Consider the following 20,803-nt stretch of genomic DNA (forward strand, 5'->3'; position numbering starts at 1 on the left):
ATAAAGAATTTTTAGTTTTAATTTGTAATAGGTACACGTATATTAGTTATTATTGAAAAATTAAATAAACCAAATAGTGGTTTATTTACGGTTTGAACGCACCCAAAACAGCCCCTCGACCTCGGCATGCCCTTGTGAATTATACACCTTGTACTAGTTGTACTGCACCAATTTAAGTAGTCCACCGACTGACTGCAGTTCGTGGTGCAACCACGCCAATCCGCTAATTTACTTATTTATTATATATAATTTTTTTATTTACTTATTTTAATATCAGAAAAGATTACTGGGTCTCACTGAGTTTGAACAGAAGTATAAACCAAAAGAAAAATCTGCAAAGATAGTTATACAAAAATATCGATAGTTGACCGCCGTAATAACTATGTACCTTATAGGTTATAGCACTGTATCTCTCCAATATAGGTAGGTAATTAGGTACTCAAATAACCTGTTACAAAAAAAAATATTGCAACTGACACTGTCAAACTTTTAATGCGGGGGTGGGGGAAGTTATAAACATGTTTTCGGGACTGCTCGTCAATATTCGATTTGTTAAGTATTATAATTGTGGTGATGTTCGGACGGTATACATAAATTATATGTAATAATAATGCAGTGTTGTTGGGTTTTCCTTTACACCGTATATTATACGTTTGGCCCGGGCGCATGTGCGCGACGCAGAGGTCATCCATGCAATTTATAACAATGTGTACGCGCATTATGCATTTTTATAACAATTTTTTTTCATTTCCAACAACGGCACACCGCCGCCACTTATTGTTTAGTGTCATACGACGACAAAATCGACTGGCACACGCGCGCACAATAATAGTAATAATAATACAAATAGATGCAAGTCGCGCGCGTGTGTTGTAATAACAACATGACCTTGAAGAAAAAATACGGCATCGTCCGCGTATATAATATTATATATTGTATACATATACGTATAAAAGTATTTTATTATGCACCGGGCCGGCATACCGTCATCGTCAGGGGCAGACGTGCGGGACGGCGACGAGGGCGGCGGTCACGCGAACCCAAGAGGATTTTCGACTGTTTCTGAATTTTTTTCCCTCCTCAGCGGGCATTCGAAGCCCGTCGCCGCGCGAATAAAAAGAAACCGGTTTTCGACGGACGTTTATTTTGTATTTTGTCTTTCTGTTCCTATAATACTCGTCATGTATCTCTCTCTCTCTCTCTTTCCTCTGTCTTTATATATATATATAATATGAGCGAGTGATGGAAAATTAATATCCTATACGCACATCATATATATATTATATGTATAGATGGGTGCGCTAAAAGGGTTGGCTGTCCAAATCTGGGAATGACCGAGACGAGTACTTTATATACGTTTATATAATATGTATATACATAGGGAGAGAAAGAGAGAGAAAAACGCACGACTTCGACGATTGTGCATACCATTGGCAGTGGCGGCGGCGGTTGTGGCACGAGGTGACGACGGGAGAGGGGTCAAGGTCAGTGTTCCGTGAAACCAGTTGTGGTCCCACAACAAAATAAAATAATAATAATAAAAAATATATATATATATATCGAAAGATCGGTTCTCGCACGCCAGAAATTAAATCGGAATTTATTTAACTATATTATATTATTATTATTAAAATTATTATTATGCGCGCCTAGTCTGAGTGGTGGTGATACACCGGCTAGCGGTGGAGGCGAGGGGGTAGTAGAAACGACTAAGAAAAGACAACTACCACGCGGCGTCGGAAGGATTAATGAACTCTTCTACGAGGAGAAGTGACGATCGAGAGAGATGGAGAAAAAAAGTGAAACCATTCACAATAAATACGATATACCCACTAAAGAACACCTGTTTTAAGTGTGTGTGTGTGTGTGTGTATCTGCGTGCAGACGAATAATAAGTACACTGAATTTTTTAATCTCGTATTTCGAGTCTGGACTCATAGACGAAATCATGTTTGCTGTAGACAAAAGTAAGAGTATAAAATGTACACGAATAAAAACACAATTTCATTGTTATATTTCACTCATATCAAAAACACACATTTACATCTTATATCAACATAAGTCATAAGAATATTGAAAAATACTTTCCACGGTACAATGCTCAACGGGTATTGCCAAAAAGGCATCACAATTGTTTCAAAAAATTAAGTAATCAATAATCATTAACTATTAACTATAAATATATGAAATTTATCACTGTTTAAACTTTACAAATAGCAAACATTTTAAGGTTTTAATATAGTAAGTTTGAAGTTTTATAGTGAATATTGATATGGATATAAAAGTTCAATATCATGATCTTTTTATAATAGACAACACGGAAGTGACTCCATAAACATAACTATAGGTATGTTAAGTATTAGTCTGATTTTTCAATGTCCAATATTTTGCGGTTGTAAAGAACATATACGACGTATAATATTATAATACTATCGTTAAACTTAGTGAGTTGGTAATAATCACGCGATTACTGACCACTGCATTAAACTATTTTTTGTACATATTCTAATTTATATTCTGCGAGTTGGATTAAAAACTATAGTATAATAGCATATTAATATGTACGGAAACGTTTCGTCTATAGCCCAGCAGTCAAATATCTAAATTAAATTTAAAAATATCTTAGCTACCATGCATGTAATATAGCCCACCATAATTATGTATATAATAGGTAATAAATAATACGAGGAGGCGTGTATGGAGATGACCATTTAGTATTCCCGCCGAAAATCATGTATAGAACTTTTGTTCTCTCTCTCTCTCTCTCTTTAATTCCGTCTCTACGATTTTATTATTATTTTGATATAATGATATCCATAATATTCAATTTATATATTTTTTCAGTATAGGTACCTAACCTATGTGTAAGCAAGCATCCAATCGGCGACGCTCAACCGGTTATCGGGCCCACTGCCGAGCATATAGAAATTTGGCAACGGTGCAAAAAAGAAGGAAAAAACACAAAATTCAAGCGCGTGCACATACACACACGCACACACACATAACGTGTACCCAAACACACAAAAACCGTCCGCCAAATATTCGAGCGAACCGCATCAATTACGACCGAGCATCGTCGTCACTGGCTCGTTATTTTGGGAATAACAGACGCACGCACCACGAAACGACTGACCCGAAATCATAAAAGAAAAAAGTTATTTTGTGAAAACAATTTTCAATTTTGTAGTTAAAATATAATTCTATCGTTTCATAATATGCGCCTAAATCATTATGAGCCTAAAGCTACGATTTATACGTATTATAATTTATAAAAAGTGCTGGGCATATATAATAATAACATAAATCACAACTACTCAAGTAAGTCTCGATTAAAAATGTATAGAATAGAGTAATTTATTCACGCCTGTCGTCAATTACTAAGTAGCTTTTTTAACGATTTGAACATATTATATTATGTATCAATTATACTTAAAAAATAGTCGAAAAACGTTAACAAGAATGTATATTTTTATCATCTAAAACATGACGAATTGTAAAAAACCACACGATCAATAATTATAAATTATACATAATGAGTTTATAGTTAAGTTATTATAGTATTATACAAATATTTTAGAGACTATAGTCTATAATATCGTATACGATCTATGCATATTGCGCTGTAGAATATGTGAGATCTGCTCGGTAAGAATAAATGTGATTTGATTTTCGTTCATTTTTATTTTTTGTACTCCTGTATTAATATTATTATTATCATAGTAAATGTATACTAGTTTACTATACATCAAGAAAATTATAAAATTCGTTTATAACATTGTAACGTCATCTGCAGATGCACAGACCGAAGCGGTACAACGTGTTCGAAATCTGAGACTTTTTATGCAGGTGGCATATAATACCGTCTGATGTACGATGCAAATAACGTATATATAAATTCCAAATGATGTGATCACTGAACCGAAAACGCATGTATTATATGGATACGGAAAACGTGCAGTACTTCAATATACCTACAGCAAGACCGAAATATGAAAAGGCATTCTTTCCGCAATCTACAGTTTCTTGAATACTCTTGAGTCATTGGTGTAAAAATGATATACTATGGATATATCTAACTTAACCTTGTTATTGCGTATTTTGAAATTCAAAAAAAAAAATTTAAGCCGAAAATACCGGTAGGTATTAGCTGAAATATGGAGGGTATAAGTGCATCGGCGCATGCAGAAAGATAAAATATAATAGATAACGCCGAATGTCATTATCAATACTTAAATAATAATAGGTAATCGCATCATAAGCAATACGGTCTAAACTAAATCCATTCATTCGAATATACTTCAGCTTGATCAAAACGAGCCCTTGCTGTAATAGTGTAGAGACAACTCACGAAAATTGCAGCTCATATGCGCAGAGCCTGCAGAGGTGTACATTTTGATTATATTCTTGTGCAAACTTTATATTTTTGCAGTACACGTCATTTACCTACATGGCGCATGTGTGATGATGTATACACGCGTTCCACGTATTCGTAGTTGAGCGATAATTTTTTTTATTTGCGTCATTACGATGTAATAATATGACGACGACGGATGCGAACGAACAACAAATAATAACACATCATATATTATCGTTATTTATTGTGTATTATTCTTATTAAACGGTCGGTCGATCGGGCGGCAGTGGCTCTCGTCAAACGCATATTAATACGAGGGTGCTGCTGCAGCTGTATATATATATATGCGTAAGTTTATAATAATGCAGTACTTTTATAATAATAATTTTATAATATAGAAGCTATAGTATCAGGTACATGATTGTGGCAGGTAATGGACTCCACCTTCTCTACCACCTATACCGAGGCTAACCCCATCATCTCTCGTTGCTGTTGCACAAGTATAATTTAATAATGATTATAATTTTTAATAATTTGTTGTTCACCATAGTTTATCCTCGGAAAAAAGCATGTTAATATCATACAATTGAATAGTTTGGGTGTTTGAACGCACAAATCTCAGAAACGTCTGGACTAATATCAAATAATAATCGAATAATTGTTTTGTTTATTTATTGGACTGTCATTGGTTATAGGAGTAAAATTTAAAAAAAAATGTGAAATAAATGAAAATAATATCTTATGTATTGTTTATTATTTAAAATATAACAAAAGACAATATTCTTATATGTTTTAGCTTATAGATTTAAAAAAATACTTGACCAATTTTAACGGAAGTTACAAATTATTCTTAAAGATAATAGAACACTTTAGAAAATAGTTTGAATTACGTTTAAATATGGTAAATACGAAGTACTCTATCTAATCTGCCACTGATCGATATTTTTGAAACGTTATTGTTAGTTACCAGTTTCCAGTAAGTTATAATTTTAAATACAATCTCAAATTTTCTTCGTTGATAATTAATTTTTAAATCTATCATAATACATATAATATACTAATACTATAATATACGCACTTTTCATCGTTAAAACATGTTTTGAATTATTTTACTATTATACCATTCGAAATATTATGTAGGTACAAATATTACTGCAGGGAGGAACTACTATAGGTATCACTACCAAACCATATTATATATATATTATAAAATAATAATTATACTCGAATAAGAATTTTACTACCGAAAAGTAAATTTAAATATACAATTTTTTTACGAGAAACAAAAATAAATCTCATAGCACTTTTTAAATTAACTTTCTGATAAAAACTAATGCACTTCGTATTCATTAGCCACGTTTCTATTGTATAGAAACTATAATTAATTATACCAAAGTTTACCTTGGTATAACAAGTATAATTATTACAAACTTACAAGTACCTACTATTTATTTGTTTAAAAATAATTGGTTTCATTGGAAAAAATGGATTAATTGGAAAATGTTTCCTGGTGTATCCTTATAAAAGTATTTACGAAAAGCTCATATATCTCATTCGACGAGAATTCATATAATAGCAAAAAACTATTTTGGACTTTGTGAATCATTGAAAAAAAAATCTCTAAAAGAAGGTAAATCGTTTAGATTTAGTCATATACGTACGAGTATACACAATAAAATCTGTAACTGGTCATAAAATACAAGCGACAACTTGCAACTACTTTCATAAAACCTTTCGATGTCATATAGAGAAAATGAAATTAAAAAACCGATAAAGATACCATGCATGTATGCAATTTATTAATTTGTGTCAAATTGGAAAATAAATTCACCTGACTCATATATTACATGACGTAATATTGTTATTAAATCACTAAGCGCACTTGGTAAATAGCACATTTAATATAAATAATTAAAAATCGCAAGTGTCATAATATTAAACATATTATTACACATGTTTTGGTTTTTTTTTTTATGGTATCTGGTTATTATTTATTTGTATACAAAAACAAAAAAATGTCTCTAATTACAGGATATAATATATTCATGTAATAATAATTACATTGCAAATCAATAATCATTAATCAGTATCATATATTATAATTATAAGTATGTAAAATATAGTTTTTTCTGCAATGTATTTATTATAATATATTATTGTTGTATTTCACATTATCACACTACAATTCGATAACATATTTGTCGAGAAAAATCAATGTAATTGTATTATGAAGCGCAATCGATCATCGTTTTTATGTGTCACTTATATTTTAATTAAAACATTGTACAAAAGGTATATTTTATATTCATAGGAAAACTATATTATACATTGCCACACTAGCAAGTGAGATTTAATATCTAATGATTGAACGTATAAAAAGTCACCGTACTATTATTAAATTTGCACTAAATGTATTTTTTAGTAAATATTGTTTTTGTTTTTTTCTTTTCCAACAGCGAAAATGTGTACATTATTTAGCGGTTACCGATAAAAACGGAAATGTGTAGTAAATAATGTTCGTTTGGCTTAAGAAACTGCAGATTGCAGTGTTTACCTAAAAACACGGTTATACATAGCTGATTGTAATATATACACTATTTTAGTGTATAACACGGGTATATATTATTATTCTAGGTGATATGTTCCTTCCAATATTATTTTACAGGAACGGATTCAAACTAAAATAATTAACGATATTTCTCACTTGAAGGCTGAATAGGTTCCTGATTATATCTTGTCGTCTATATGTTATATCAAAATACAATTCATATAATGTACGTATTATATGCGCACATGATATACTATAATGATTTGTTCCTACTAACGTTTCTCTCAAACAACTCTTGAATATCCGCTTTCCTTTTGTTAAGTTTTTTTTTATATACATATATTTTATTACTCGAAATAAGTTCGAACATTTAAAAAAAAAATCAGATTTCGCAAACAAAATTCCTATTTGCATTAGTTCGAACGTGATGGAACATTATAATATATAGTCATATATATTACTATAGTGAAACCAAAAGTTTCTGCAGCAATACGACAGACGTAATTGGCGATCGGAGCTGTTATAAACACGAATGATACCTATAAAACATTATATCCACGCGCTGCTCGGCGTTTGCAGTGCACCGAACGACAGAAGCAACTTTTTATTGTTTTCATCGTACACGCGAAGATGCATCAGCCCCGGCGCGGCGAGACGAATCATTTCCAGAGAGAGAGAGAGAGAGAGAGAGAGAGAGAGTAAGAGAGAGAGAAAGACCTGCGGATGTGTGTTGTCGGTCGCGTGTGTAGTGTAGACCGGTTTTTCAAAATTATTATTATTTTTTTATTATATTATTCTTTTTCACCACATCCCCGATGACATTCACTTTTTTCTATTCTTTTTGTTTGCACACGCGTCAGATAAAATGCTAGAAGCGGCAACTGTGACATCATTACTGAAATTCCGTCACTTTATATAATAGTTGCGTTTATTTGAGTTTTAAGTATTTACATGGATCCACCTATAGTTAAAGATGATAAATAATAATAAACCTCATTTTAATTATTTTGGGTGATTGGAGAAATATATAACATTAATTCCAAGTTGTTGTTTGTGTAATTGTCATGATATACGACTGGTACAATATTACTAACTTACTTGACATTATATTATACGCTGCGGGTACAAAAGTATTCTTTTTTCTCTTTAGCTAGACCATAAATGCATGGGTTTTTTTTTTAATAAAATTATTATCCACTGTGGTATGAAACATGTTCGAACTTCTCTTAATTTATATATTGATCGCACAATAATCAATACTCTGTAATTAGTAATATATTATACGTATACCTATATATAATAATATATATTAGGTTGATATCGTATTCGATTTTTATGTAACAAATATAATTTATTTCTGAAAAAAATGGTTAGAAATTTACAATCCCAAAATAGCCAATAGGAAATGTAAAAAATAAAAATTTACAGTATAAAGTATATACGTATACATAAATAGCTCTAAAATATAAGAAAAATACACCCGATAATTTTTTTCTCGAGGTATATTCAGGAGCACAGAGCCACATCAGTATAAGGTCTAAATCGGAGCGTATATATAATATAAAATAATATCTAATTCTAATGTATTATTCATTCGAGAAATCGTAGATCTCCGTTTGTAGCGTGGCCTATAAAAGAAGCTCATTTCATACTTCTCATAAGAATATCGTTAGTTATTATTAATATTTTTCTGAACAATTTTGACGAGAGTCATTAGTCATTACCTATAATTGATATACTATATATTATCTTCACTGGTGTTGGTTAAGTTCCTGATGCTGTTGTTTATTATGAGCAACCATAGCTTAACAATATATGTGTCTAAATTATTATTCAATATTATAATGAAAATAAAGTGACATATATGTAGTCACACAGATGATAGAATATAGATGCATTCATGATATATTATATAACAACTGTTGTCTATTATATTATTATATGCAATAGACCTTGTACCGTAATCGTAGCTATTTTTATTACTAATTTTCTGTTTTCGTTTTAGTAATTTCGAACGTTTAAAATTGCGCATTGCATATCGTAATTATTTGCATTTGTTAAATGCAATTACTTCGACCTTGGAAATGAATTTTTTAACATTTATTTATTACCTACAATGTGATAGTTATAATATTGTGAAGTTTGTAAGCCCAAAACTATAATATTGAAAAAAAAAATTACTAACTATTAATTAAATGATTCTCATTTACTATCTCAATATCAACCTATCTCATACTTGGTATATAAATGAGAACTATTTGCGCGCTGAAAAAATCTTAATATTATTTAGTAATTTCGTTTCAATATAGGTATAACTATAAATTAATTAATATAATATAATACATAATGTAATGTGTTTCAAATAATATCGTATACAATATAGTGTTAATCTCTTTTAATTTTATATTTGTATGACACTAGTTTATTGTGTTCGACTTTTTTAGACCCCGGATGCACATGCGTGTGGATAACCGTTTAGTGGGTTGATATCTATATAATACAAGCTTGCTTATTAACCCGACCCGACAACGGCAGCGCTGTTACATGAGGTCGACGACCCAGCCGATTACAGGGAACACGTGTTGAGTCACCCCCTTGCAAAGTCAAGCAATTTCAGCGGCGGTGCATCACAACCCCCTCGCCTACATTGCCGCCTGCATCGTCTGAGTATCCTTTCCGGCCGTCCTACGATAACGTGTGCTGAATTGCAATTGGCCTGCCAATACAGACTGCCGCCACCGTGCTGCCCGCACAACGGTTTAATAATATTATAATAAATATAATGATAATAATATTATTTTTTGTTTTAAGTCGTTCTTTAGCAGTGTAATACACAGATATTTTCAATGGGTGAGGTGGAGGAGAAGATTACATTAAAAAACATATTAAATATATTTTATAATGTATACAGATATTTTTTTGGTATCTAATTTTCTATTTTTTCATCCTAACTTGTAAATGCGACTTTTTCAGGAAATATGTGCATACCAGGTATGCTGACAACATTGCCAATCCATTTAATCTATTCTGTGTGTATAATAATTGGACCAGGAGAAGGATTGAACATGCACCCATTGCACCCCTTCCTGTGTACGTCACTGTTCCCTAGCATAGTATCATTAGTTTCCCGAGAAAGCTTTACTACCTAATTTTTCAATGCAGCCACTTCTGCCACTACGAATACTCATAAGTAGAATAATTTTATATTATATAGAATTTTGTATATTATTCTAATATATTGTATCAAGTTGAATGTTATTTTTCAACATAAAACGTACATTTTTTGAAACTTAAAACCATATACGCTTCATTTATCATATATAGTTATGTGAAAGTGAAAATGTATTGGTTAAATTTTTGGTCTAACAAAGTTAAGACAACATTTTAATCCTTTCTCTAAAAATATATAATATAATCTAAACAGTCTAAACTATATGCGGGGTATTACCAATGGGTGACATCCCCTATTAATAGCCATCCAAGGTACAATTTATATATCCTGATATCATTATAATTTATTGTTCACGTGAACATATTTAATTCTTTTTTTTTATTAAAAAAAAGAAGGTTTCTTTTTAATCAATCAAAAAGTAGTATAATACTGAACAAGTCAGAAACGAGGATTATAATAATGATAATAAAATCAAAATTGTTTGTATTAATATATCAATATAAATTTATAAATTTATAGTCTATATAGTATATAGGAAGTAGGTGGAGTACAGGTGTATTGTACACTTGTCTTGTACTTGGATTAAAGTTGATATTTTTTTTACGAAATTTGCTTCGACCCAATCGTCACGCCTGTGTAGCATATGACGGTAGATTGCAAGTTGCATTGTACTCGTCGTTCAAGGTTTTCTTCGAACGTCATATTCATATAGTATATATATATATATACTAAGTAAGTAATATAGCTCCTTTACGTATATACGTGCGCGCCCAATTTCGTACGTCGTTTGGTCACATTATATACAGTGTCCAGTGAAAATAGTTTTACCCAATACTATTAACCATTATGTTTATACATTTTTAAAGGTATTACATCATTACTTCACTCAGTATCATAGACGGTAATATAAACTTGTGTGAAAACCCACCACTGGGGTTTATTTCGTTTTAAGATACTATAAATCATTAAAATATCGGATAAGTTTGCTAGTCAAATAATTTTAAGTCAAAACAGAACATTGTATGTGTATACACTAAACAGTTTATTATATCATAAACGTGACATAGAGTGGAAGGACTCCTAATTAGCGCGCGAATATGCAGTAAAAATAATATATTTTACACTATAGTATTATACTACAATAGGACATAGGTATAATATTGTATTCAGCCCAGTCGTCGAGTATCTATTATAAAAATTGTTTTTGTTTTTCCCATCCACACTGTCACGCATAACAATAATATTATGCATATATAACACATATTATATGTTTACCTAGGAGTTATTATTAATATCCTACTTTTTGTTATTACGTCGCTGAGATCTCGCACCTCATCTGTCCTCTATAACAATCAACCACTCTGCATCACTACACTGTCATTGTAGGTATGCCATATATGTCAGACTATCGTCATAGTCGTCGACTTTATTATGTAGGTATAAAATACATACTATACACTTACCCGCCATCGACGCCGCCGCCGGCCGGCCGGTCAAATGCAACGCGTGCGTGGCGTCGTCGTTGCATATTCTGCAGCAGCGTACGTCGCGGTGTGGGATGTGTAGGGTGATGCTGCAGAGGGGATTGCATTCAATATTATGCTCTCGCGTACCAACACACACACACACACATATATATATTATATAGTATTGTAATGCTGGCACGTGTATAATAACTAATTAATCCGAATATACGGTCGACCGACCCTGAGACGCGGCGGCGCATTGTTCACGTGGTACGGGCGGAAAAAAACCTAACCTTGAGTATTATCCATGTACCTATATATATAATATAGATATTATTTTCTGCTCTCTAAGCTACAATACGGGCGCGATAAGGGAAAACGACAATAATAAAAACGTAGAAACGCATTCGTCTCTCTCGCCGTCGAAGGGTGCAGTGTGTGAACGGTGCCTGTAATGGCGCGTCGTCGGCGGTGCATGCGTGTTGCGCGCGCAACTCGCCTTGAGAGGTTACTGAACTCGCGGATCACGCGCGCGGTCCCCCTGAAGAATACACACGCACCACCCCGCGCGACTATACATATACGACGTGGCCGCCGCGGCGTCTGGCGACCTGCCAGCTGCGGGGTGGTGACCGCCGCCGCAACTACCGTCCGTCCGTGTACCCTTTATTCCCCTCCCCTCTGGCATCACTCGGTGACATTTTACGAAATCTCTGTCCGTGCCTATATATTACAAGTTCTGTTCGAGCACTGAAGACAAGGCCGTTCATAAATGGGTGTGAGTGAGTGCAGTGAGCTTGTGGTGGCGGCAACGATGACGGGACGTGATCGTGGTGGGGGTGGGGGTAAACTGGGATTGGCAAGATTCGTGTTTTATTTTTGTTTTCAATGATTTCGCAGTCTAATTCTTTTCTGAAAATCTTTTCATAATTAACCAAGATATTATCATATAATATATTTACGGTAGGTATAGCGTTAATAAGTTTTTGTATTACACGCGTCTCTTGCAGTTCTGCGGTAAAAATGCTTATATGCGAGTGGACACAAGCCGCAGAGGGTATTAGCTGCCCTCCCAATAAGTTTTAAATTACATACTGTATGTATAAACGTGACGGTTTATGTCCAAAAGATTCTTGTTACAATTATTTATACTAATACAATAAATAATTTAAAAAGTGTACTACCCGTAACCCCTGTATTAAAGCTATAGTATGTTTATGGTACATTATGACAAACGCATGAAATTTGCTGTAAACTGGGTTTCTGGAAGAACGGACGTTTTCGTATATTTTAATAATAATAATATATAATGTAGTCCAGGATTTCATGGCCAGAGCCCGAATGCATATTATCAGTATTCATTACTATAATGCATACACGCACGTCGTCGTATATCGATGACGATGTTTTGAAAAAATATATAATCACGTATATATTATATATAATATACAATAGGTAAGGGAAAGATTCAAAGATATAATATATATACAGCTACATATATTATAATACGTGTATTATTTATATATATATATATATATATATATGTATATATGGGTAATAGGTATCTGATTACATGCGCGTACATCTTTATTATTATAATATACCTGCAGGCTGCAACGGCGCACGCCCGAAATGCGCGCAATGTTTCGCTGTCGGCCGATCGTCAATCAACCGTAATAATAAAACATACGTATCGTGTATTTATGTATACGCCTGTATAATGTGCATAATATAGGTAATAGTATATAGTACTATAATATGGTCTGCATAATGTGACAAAAATAGTCGGGTTACGGGTATACACTAATTAATTGTCTGCGTTTATGTATTATTATAAAATATTATATTGCATATAGATAATATATAATATAGATTATATAGGAATACACGAGTCGAAGGGACGGAAGATAAGTACGTTTAGCGTATTATGATTATTAAACTAATACTTAGATCTATACCTACTTTGTATAATTACTGTATAAATCATAAGTTTACCATATCGATGTACCTACAATATATCATAATACATAAGTATTATGTATACCTACATTATGTATCGATTGCACGCGTCCAAGATATTATAAAATAAAACGTATATAACCACGCGATCGAGGATATATAACGGAACAAATGGGAAGGTCGAGTGGCGAATTACAGATATACAAAATGGAAAAAGAAAGAAAAAATTATCATCGATAATATTATATATTAAATATATACATAATATATATATATTCTCGGCGATGAGAAATGTGTGCTGAAATACAGTTATTTTATTGGGCGAAACTGCACGTAGTCAGGTTTTTAATAACGTCGATTTATTTTTTTTATCTAAGACAATTCAAGGCACGCAGTCGTTATAATATAGCGCCTACACTTACACATATACACACACACACACACATATATAATATAATGATGACAATCGCACACCGAATATATCACAAAATAATATATAATATAACGACAATTATGTAATGACCGGCCGTCGATCCCGGTGCGATGGATCGCAAAAGTAGTATAATATGTATATATAGGATGACATGGACGGCCACGGTGGTGTAAATTATACTATGTATATAGTGAGTATACAGTGAGTAGGAAATGAAATTTAAATTGGAAATGTATAATGAATTGGACACTCGACGCGACCCTCGGGGTCATTTACACGAGAATTTGCCGTTTGCCAAAACGCGTCCTTTGGCTCTCGACCGCTCTATATATGTGTAATATATATTATACACGACGTATATAATACGAATAACACACGCCCGGCAATGCGGTCTTACGCGGTGGAATTGTTAAAATTCTGCATGAAAATTTTTTTAAAGAAAAACATCATATTATTATACAACAACAAGAATACGAGCCAGCCGTCTGGCCGCTGTTCAAAAATTAATTTTAAAAAACAACACACATCGATAAGTTATATCGTCTGCGCCGAAATTCGTCATCTTGTTATATTCAAGGGATACTCACTTCATCTAATTGGAGTTTTATTAATCAAGTTCAATTTTAATTTCGAATTCGGACGAATATTTATAGATACTTAGTGCTTATAATAGTCATAATATATGCGTTTTTAGACATTCAAATGACATTTTAATTGAATTAAAAAAAAAATCAGAATTCACACACATCATGTTTGGTTTTGGTCTTCGTCTGGGAACGAAACTATACACAAACCTGCATCGTGTGCGGGAATGAAATGTGTAAGATTTTTAACTGCAGATTTTATAAAAAATTTGTCATTGCTATTTTTTAAACATGTTAAAATCATCACGATTGCAGTGGAAAAAACAAACTATGTGTAATCTCATATACGTATAAGAGCCATAGAGGTATACACAGGTTTAGGTACCGCATAGTTACTAACGTTATTAAACATTATATGTTTTATGCTTAATAAAAATAATATTATTATTATTGTATTATATGCTAGATGTCTATAGTTGCTCGAGACGACTTTCGTGCAATGAATATAAAAAAAACGTGTAGCATGTGATATTATTATAAATTAAATAATAATAATAATAATAGATAATACATAATACATAAATAAATAAAACTCCAATGGAAGAAACAAAAGAATTAGCCTGCTTCGTGTGTCCGTCCGTGAATTCGAGATTTTTTTTTATCGGATAACGAAAATAGCGCTGATAAAAATACAACTTTTTGACCGTACGTCAAAACACTGCTCGCACACACATTTATATATATTTATATTATATGTACGCAAGCACGCATTTACGTATATATATATATATATATATATTATATTTTAAATGTACCACGTGAGCAATATATTACGAGCAAAAAGCACACACGTTAACACGCAGTGTAAACAAATAAAATAGAAGAAAAACATTTTAAATTTGAATGTTAGAAAATTAGGAGGTAAAATATTATACATAGGTACAAATTTATAAGCATGTTAAATAAAACTGTATATTTGTACGAATTAATGGAATATATCCGCGATTCACACCAAATGTTAAAATATAAAATAATTTAATAATTACATTATAATTTATCTTTACAATATACATCTATATAATTGTACTATAACTTACTATACTAGATAGTAGATGTATAAATATGTATAAATTCATACACTATACACGGAAGGGAACGAAGACGCTCGGGGGCCACGAGGCATTTCGTGTTACACGTTGAACTACAAACGATTAATAAATGCACATCTCATAATAATTTATTTATATTAAACGATCGTTTAGAAATACAACCAAAAATCGACACAACCGGTTACAATCAACTGTCAAGTCCATATCACACAATGGTTAGTAATTTATGTTTGATATACATTATATAGGTATATAATTTATATTATACCTATATGTTTTTTTTTATATCCAATGGCGTTTTTTTAATATCCCTTCAAAACCACGCGCGTAATCACATGCAAAGCCGCATAAACAAAACATTTAGAAATATATATTTGATTTCTACGTTTTACCTATCATTTTTTTTTCTGGAATATTCTACAGAACACCAATTTGTTGACGATAATGCAACTTATTCGTAAATATAGACTTTAAATTTTGATTGTTTTTCGATAACCATCTTCTATTGTATATATCGTATATATTATACATGAAAACACTCAACGCGACGTAACAACTATAACAAATACGTTATCTATTTACATACACACGTTATCTTTCTTTACTATCGAAGTATATATGTTTGGACATAATAACTTTTTATACGTGTAAGACCCATTGTATACCTGAAGTGTTGGTGGAAAACTGTTATTTTTGTGACTTAAAACGTTCCCACTATAACCATATCTCGTCAAAACCAAATTATTTGAAGATTTAAGTTATAGCGATGTTTCAAGTTAATTCAGTTTAGCTATAAATGTTTATATAAGATAATATTATTCGAAAGTAAAAATTATAATCGATTGCTTAAACTAGATCATTAAAAAATTTTTGTTTATATAACAATAATACTGTTGAATTTAATCCTCATTTTTATAGACCTGTCTAATAAATGAAAAAAAAATATTAAGGGCCATTTTAAAATATTTTTTAATACATAAATACTACACCGACAATTCTGATCAAAAATTAAATAATTTCAAAAAAAAAACCTTTCAAACGTGTCAACCTTAACATAACCTAAGTCGTACATATATAGTATATAATATATAATATACTTTCATATATGTTTTAATAATATTACTTGCTCAACCCACATCAAACCGAATTTAATCAAATTCATGTGTATTCACAAGGCCAAGGCGACAATAGTATTATATTTCGTGACTGTTCAACCTCATGCTAAGATAACATTGGTAGGTAGATATAGTTAGAAAAAAAAAAATTTCGAAATTTTACGGATAATGCCAGCTGTGGCGCACCACTCGTTTGCCTCGCCAGTCTTATTTTTAAATTTTGTTTTTCGTATTTCTATCGCATAATATATATATAAATAAATAAATAAATATATATATATATATATATATATATATATATATATATATATTTATTGTCTTTGCGACAGAATGATGCGGTTTCACTTTCCGCGTTATGGCTGTAGTCGTAGTACGTGAGATGAAAATTAAACAGCGATTTAGTCCAAAGACTGGTTAATAATAACACGTGACACACCTATTGCACGCATACAAAAAAACGGCTAAGCGAACCGCAGACTCGCTCACAACTATTGTTCAAATATTTAAAAAAAAATAATTTAGATTTATAAGAATAAGAACGGCGATTATACAAAAAACATAAAACAGAAACACTCAATAAAAGTAAAAACTATACATTACTGCGTTCTAGGTTATACTCGTTTATAGTCTGTTAACTTACGCCACGCGTTTGTTCTAGTGCGTACGCGCGCGTCAAATGAAAGAGAAAAGCCGACTGGAAGTTAGTGATTTGCATCGAGCGTCGCATAAGTCGTAAGGAGTTAAACATTTTTCTTTATAATTCATACTTAAAGCACACAGTATATATACAAAAAAAAAAACATTTAAAAATAAATCTTATATATAGGCTATTAAATAGGGGTATAAATATAATGTATCTATACATTTATTACATAATTATTAATCTATATAATAACAGTAAATGATATTCCTTCATTAAAAATATATTCAAAGAGGTGTAATATAAATATGCTTAATATGCACACACAATATATTGCAATCGCGAATCGCGAACGAAACTATAACTTTGGGGCGTCCAAATATAGTCCTCGAGCGCACAATATCGCATGGCCAAAGGTTCAAAAAAAGACGTTACGCGTATTCGAGTCGTATTACAATAGATATTAGTCCAAGGACTGTACGTCTGTACATATATATATGTATAATTTATATTTTATATAAAAGCATAGAGATGAGAAAATACCTTGAAGATAATATTCTATATGGATAATTTTTTATTTCGTTAATTTATTATATTAAGTTACTATTAAATTACTTTCTCGCCTAGAAAAGTATACGTATAAACACGCCATGTCGCTGACAACAGTGGTTTTTTTTTTGCATCGTGGTAGAGCTACTATGATAGGTAGGAACCGTACCTATTAATTTTTAACAACTATTCTATACCTACGTTTTTGTGCGTCTATTCAAGCACCTCCATGTATACATAACATCAAATATCAATACTCTCAATAACAGTTTAATTTAATATGACATAAAAGTAATAATTATAATATAACCTACGGAAACGCATCGCAAGATATACCATATACGTATACAGCGAACGCACTACTGTACAATGCGATTCGTCGTCAATTATGCACTTAAAACACGGTGATGGCGGCACCGGCGCAGAGTAATAGTCTGGTGAATTTACAAAAGCTGTCGTCGTTCGCGCGCATGTGTGGACAGTGTATTAATTGTATTCTAATGATTTATTTCGAGAGCTCTCCGTATAACTGTAAAATATTATAAAGTCGAACTTTGTTTTAGCGTTTCTCTATTGAAATTATCATTATAATAATTATTATATGATTTCTCAAGAAATTAATAAACTTCTAGTATAGTAAAACGAGGTAATCGAATAGGAGCACAATCTTGCATAATGTATAATACTTATTATGCACGATTTAGAACTATAGAAGTCATCGCAAACATTTTTCCGTTCTAAAAATACGTGCGCTTCGTAATAAAGGACTTTGTGTTCCCGTCGAACAGATCGAATAGAATACCTATATAATATACACATCTACCTACCTATTATAAGTACAACTATACATGAAGTTATGTATGTATACATACACAGTACACCACGTATATATTATCAAGAATAAATTTCTAAAAACAGGCGTTAGTATCTAAATGTGATGGAAATCTGAGCGTGTAAATTAGCAACAAATTTATTTAAAAAAAAAAAAAAAAATACGCTTAGGTTAGGGAGAATTTGTGCCGGGACGACTGCTGAGGTTATTGACCCAGTCCCCGCCGTCGCGGATTCTGTACGTCTACCTTCCACATCAGGCCCGTGGAAAAGGGGTGGAAAATGACTATGACGACATTTAGAGTTTTAGAAAAGCTAATTATTATCATATATTATTTACGGACGTGTATGTTTGACGACGTTTACGAATTATGACTGACTTGAATTTATAAATATAAAACAAGATATTGTATTTTAATTATAAAATATTGCCTATCACCGATAATGGGTCGGTATCATAGGTGTACAGTGTACACATTATAGTGTGTTATATGGACTTATAAATTATGCCTGTATTGTATTGTAAATACAATAAACACTGAAACGCAAAATTGTTTGTACCTATTAAAGTTTTTTAATTTTATTACTGTTTTTATTATTATCATTATCGTGTACGAGATAACGGATGAATTGCAGATGCGCGTGGGGTTTTCTTCAGCCAAAAATAATAAGTATCGAAAAACACGAAATCTTAACCGCGCAGCAACACTAATATGGCAAGTAGGTAGTCTTCAAAAATAGAATTTAATAATATGCGTGTATATGAGACTGACCTGAGCGTTTTGTTCGCATTCTTGGACTGTTTGTCGTCTTTGGGTAATCGCAGGTAGTCTTGATCGCCCAACAAGAACAGGTCCTTGGATATGATCATCGTCGTAGCGGTCGTGGAGGCGGTAGTGTCGCTAATCGTGGTGGTCGATATTGGCGGTAAGAAAAAAATTAATACGATTCAACGGGTCGAAAAAAACGCGTCGGACGTTCTAAAGTCGAGCCCTCTCATCGGGATAAAAAGAAAAATCGTAGTAAACTGGATAAATATACGACGGCGGCGAAGGCGGTATTTACGTATTTTTCCGCGGGTATAATTCGGACAGATTTAGAATTTTTTCGCTTCTGGTCGTTATAACAATTTGCGGCCGATTTTTTCTGTTTTAGGTACATACGATTAAATCGCGCGAGTCGACGGTGACGGTCGCTGGTACGATGGTGCGATATATTTTTGTTGTTAATAATACGTAAGTATATTATAGCGACCGTACGCGGAAATACGGATGTGTAGCTTTCGGGCAGACCGCTGCGGTGGCGGCACTCCTAACACACTGACAATGTGAAACACTGAACCAGATAGAGACGACTGCGCCGGTTACCCGGTTTCGTTCTCTAACGAAACCGCACGCACGCAGCACACTCACCCGCACGGCGGCAGTGACGGCGATTCCGGCGGCGGCCACCGGCCAAAGCGGTACCTGGCGGATAATCGGCAAAGCACGAGCACGTGCGATCGTCGCCAGTGTCGCCGCCTTCTCCTATTAAACTTACGTACTATACAGTCCACTCCATAAGTAGGTACCTATGCAAGAGGTGGATACATAATATGGTAATTCTAGGTTGTCTGTTCCAAAAAGTTTAGCACTTCGAGATTAACGGTTATACCTTATACCGCACAACGAAATATTATCAACATTATTTTTTTTTTACAATATACGCTATCCATTTTTGACGAAGAGTTGCAGTTTTATATTAGGTGAACACAAAGGTATTATGCACCACTTATAAGAAATTAGAAATAAAAGCACGTAACTCATTATAGCTAATTTATTGTTTTTAAATAAAAACAGATTGTCAATAAAATGTCAATCCTAAATAATAATCGACTAAGAAAGTAAGTCTGTGTTTGGTTAGATTATGTTGTAATATTTTAAGATAGAACTATTAACGTTTATATGTAAACAAATTACTTATTTATAGCATTGGTTATCGTCCCGTAAAAATACGCGGAAATCTCATGATTGTACGCTAAGAAAATTTCGATTTGAAAAAAAG

General features: G+C 32.4%; 1 protein-coding gene across 1 annotated transcript in view; it reads right to left on the bottom strand.

Moving 5' to 3' along the window:
- The window catches only part of LOC132928721 (uncharacterized), a 53,715-nt gene extending 33,552 nt beyond the window's left edge, over positions 1-20,163 (bottom strand). Inside the window, exon 1 of the mRNA XM_060993574.1 lies at positions 19,534-20,163. Coding sequence (XP_060849557.1) covers positions 19,534-19,631 — 98 coding nt within the window. The 5' untranslated portion in view covers positions 19,632-20,163. The remainder of the gene's footprint in view (positions 1-19,533) is intronic.
- Between the last annotated feature and the right edge of the window lie 640 nt (positions 20,164-20,803).

This window comes from Rhopalosiphum padi, chromosome 4 (assembly GCF_020882245.1).
Source record: "Rhopalosiphum padi isolate XX-2018 chromosome 4, ASM2088224v1, whole genome shotgun sequence".
Lineage (NCBI taxonomy): Eukaryota > Metazoa > Arthropoda > Insecta > Hemiptera > Aphididae > Rhopalosiphum > Rhopalosiphum padi.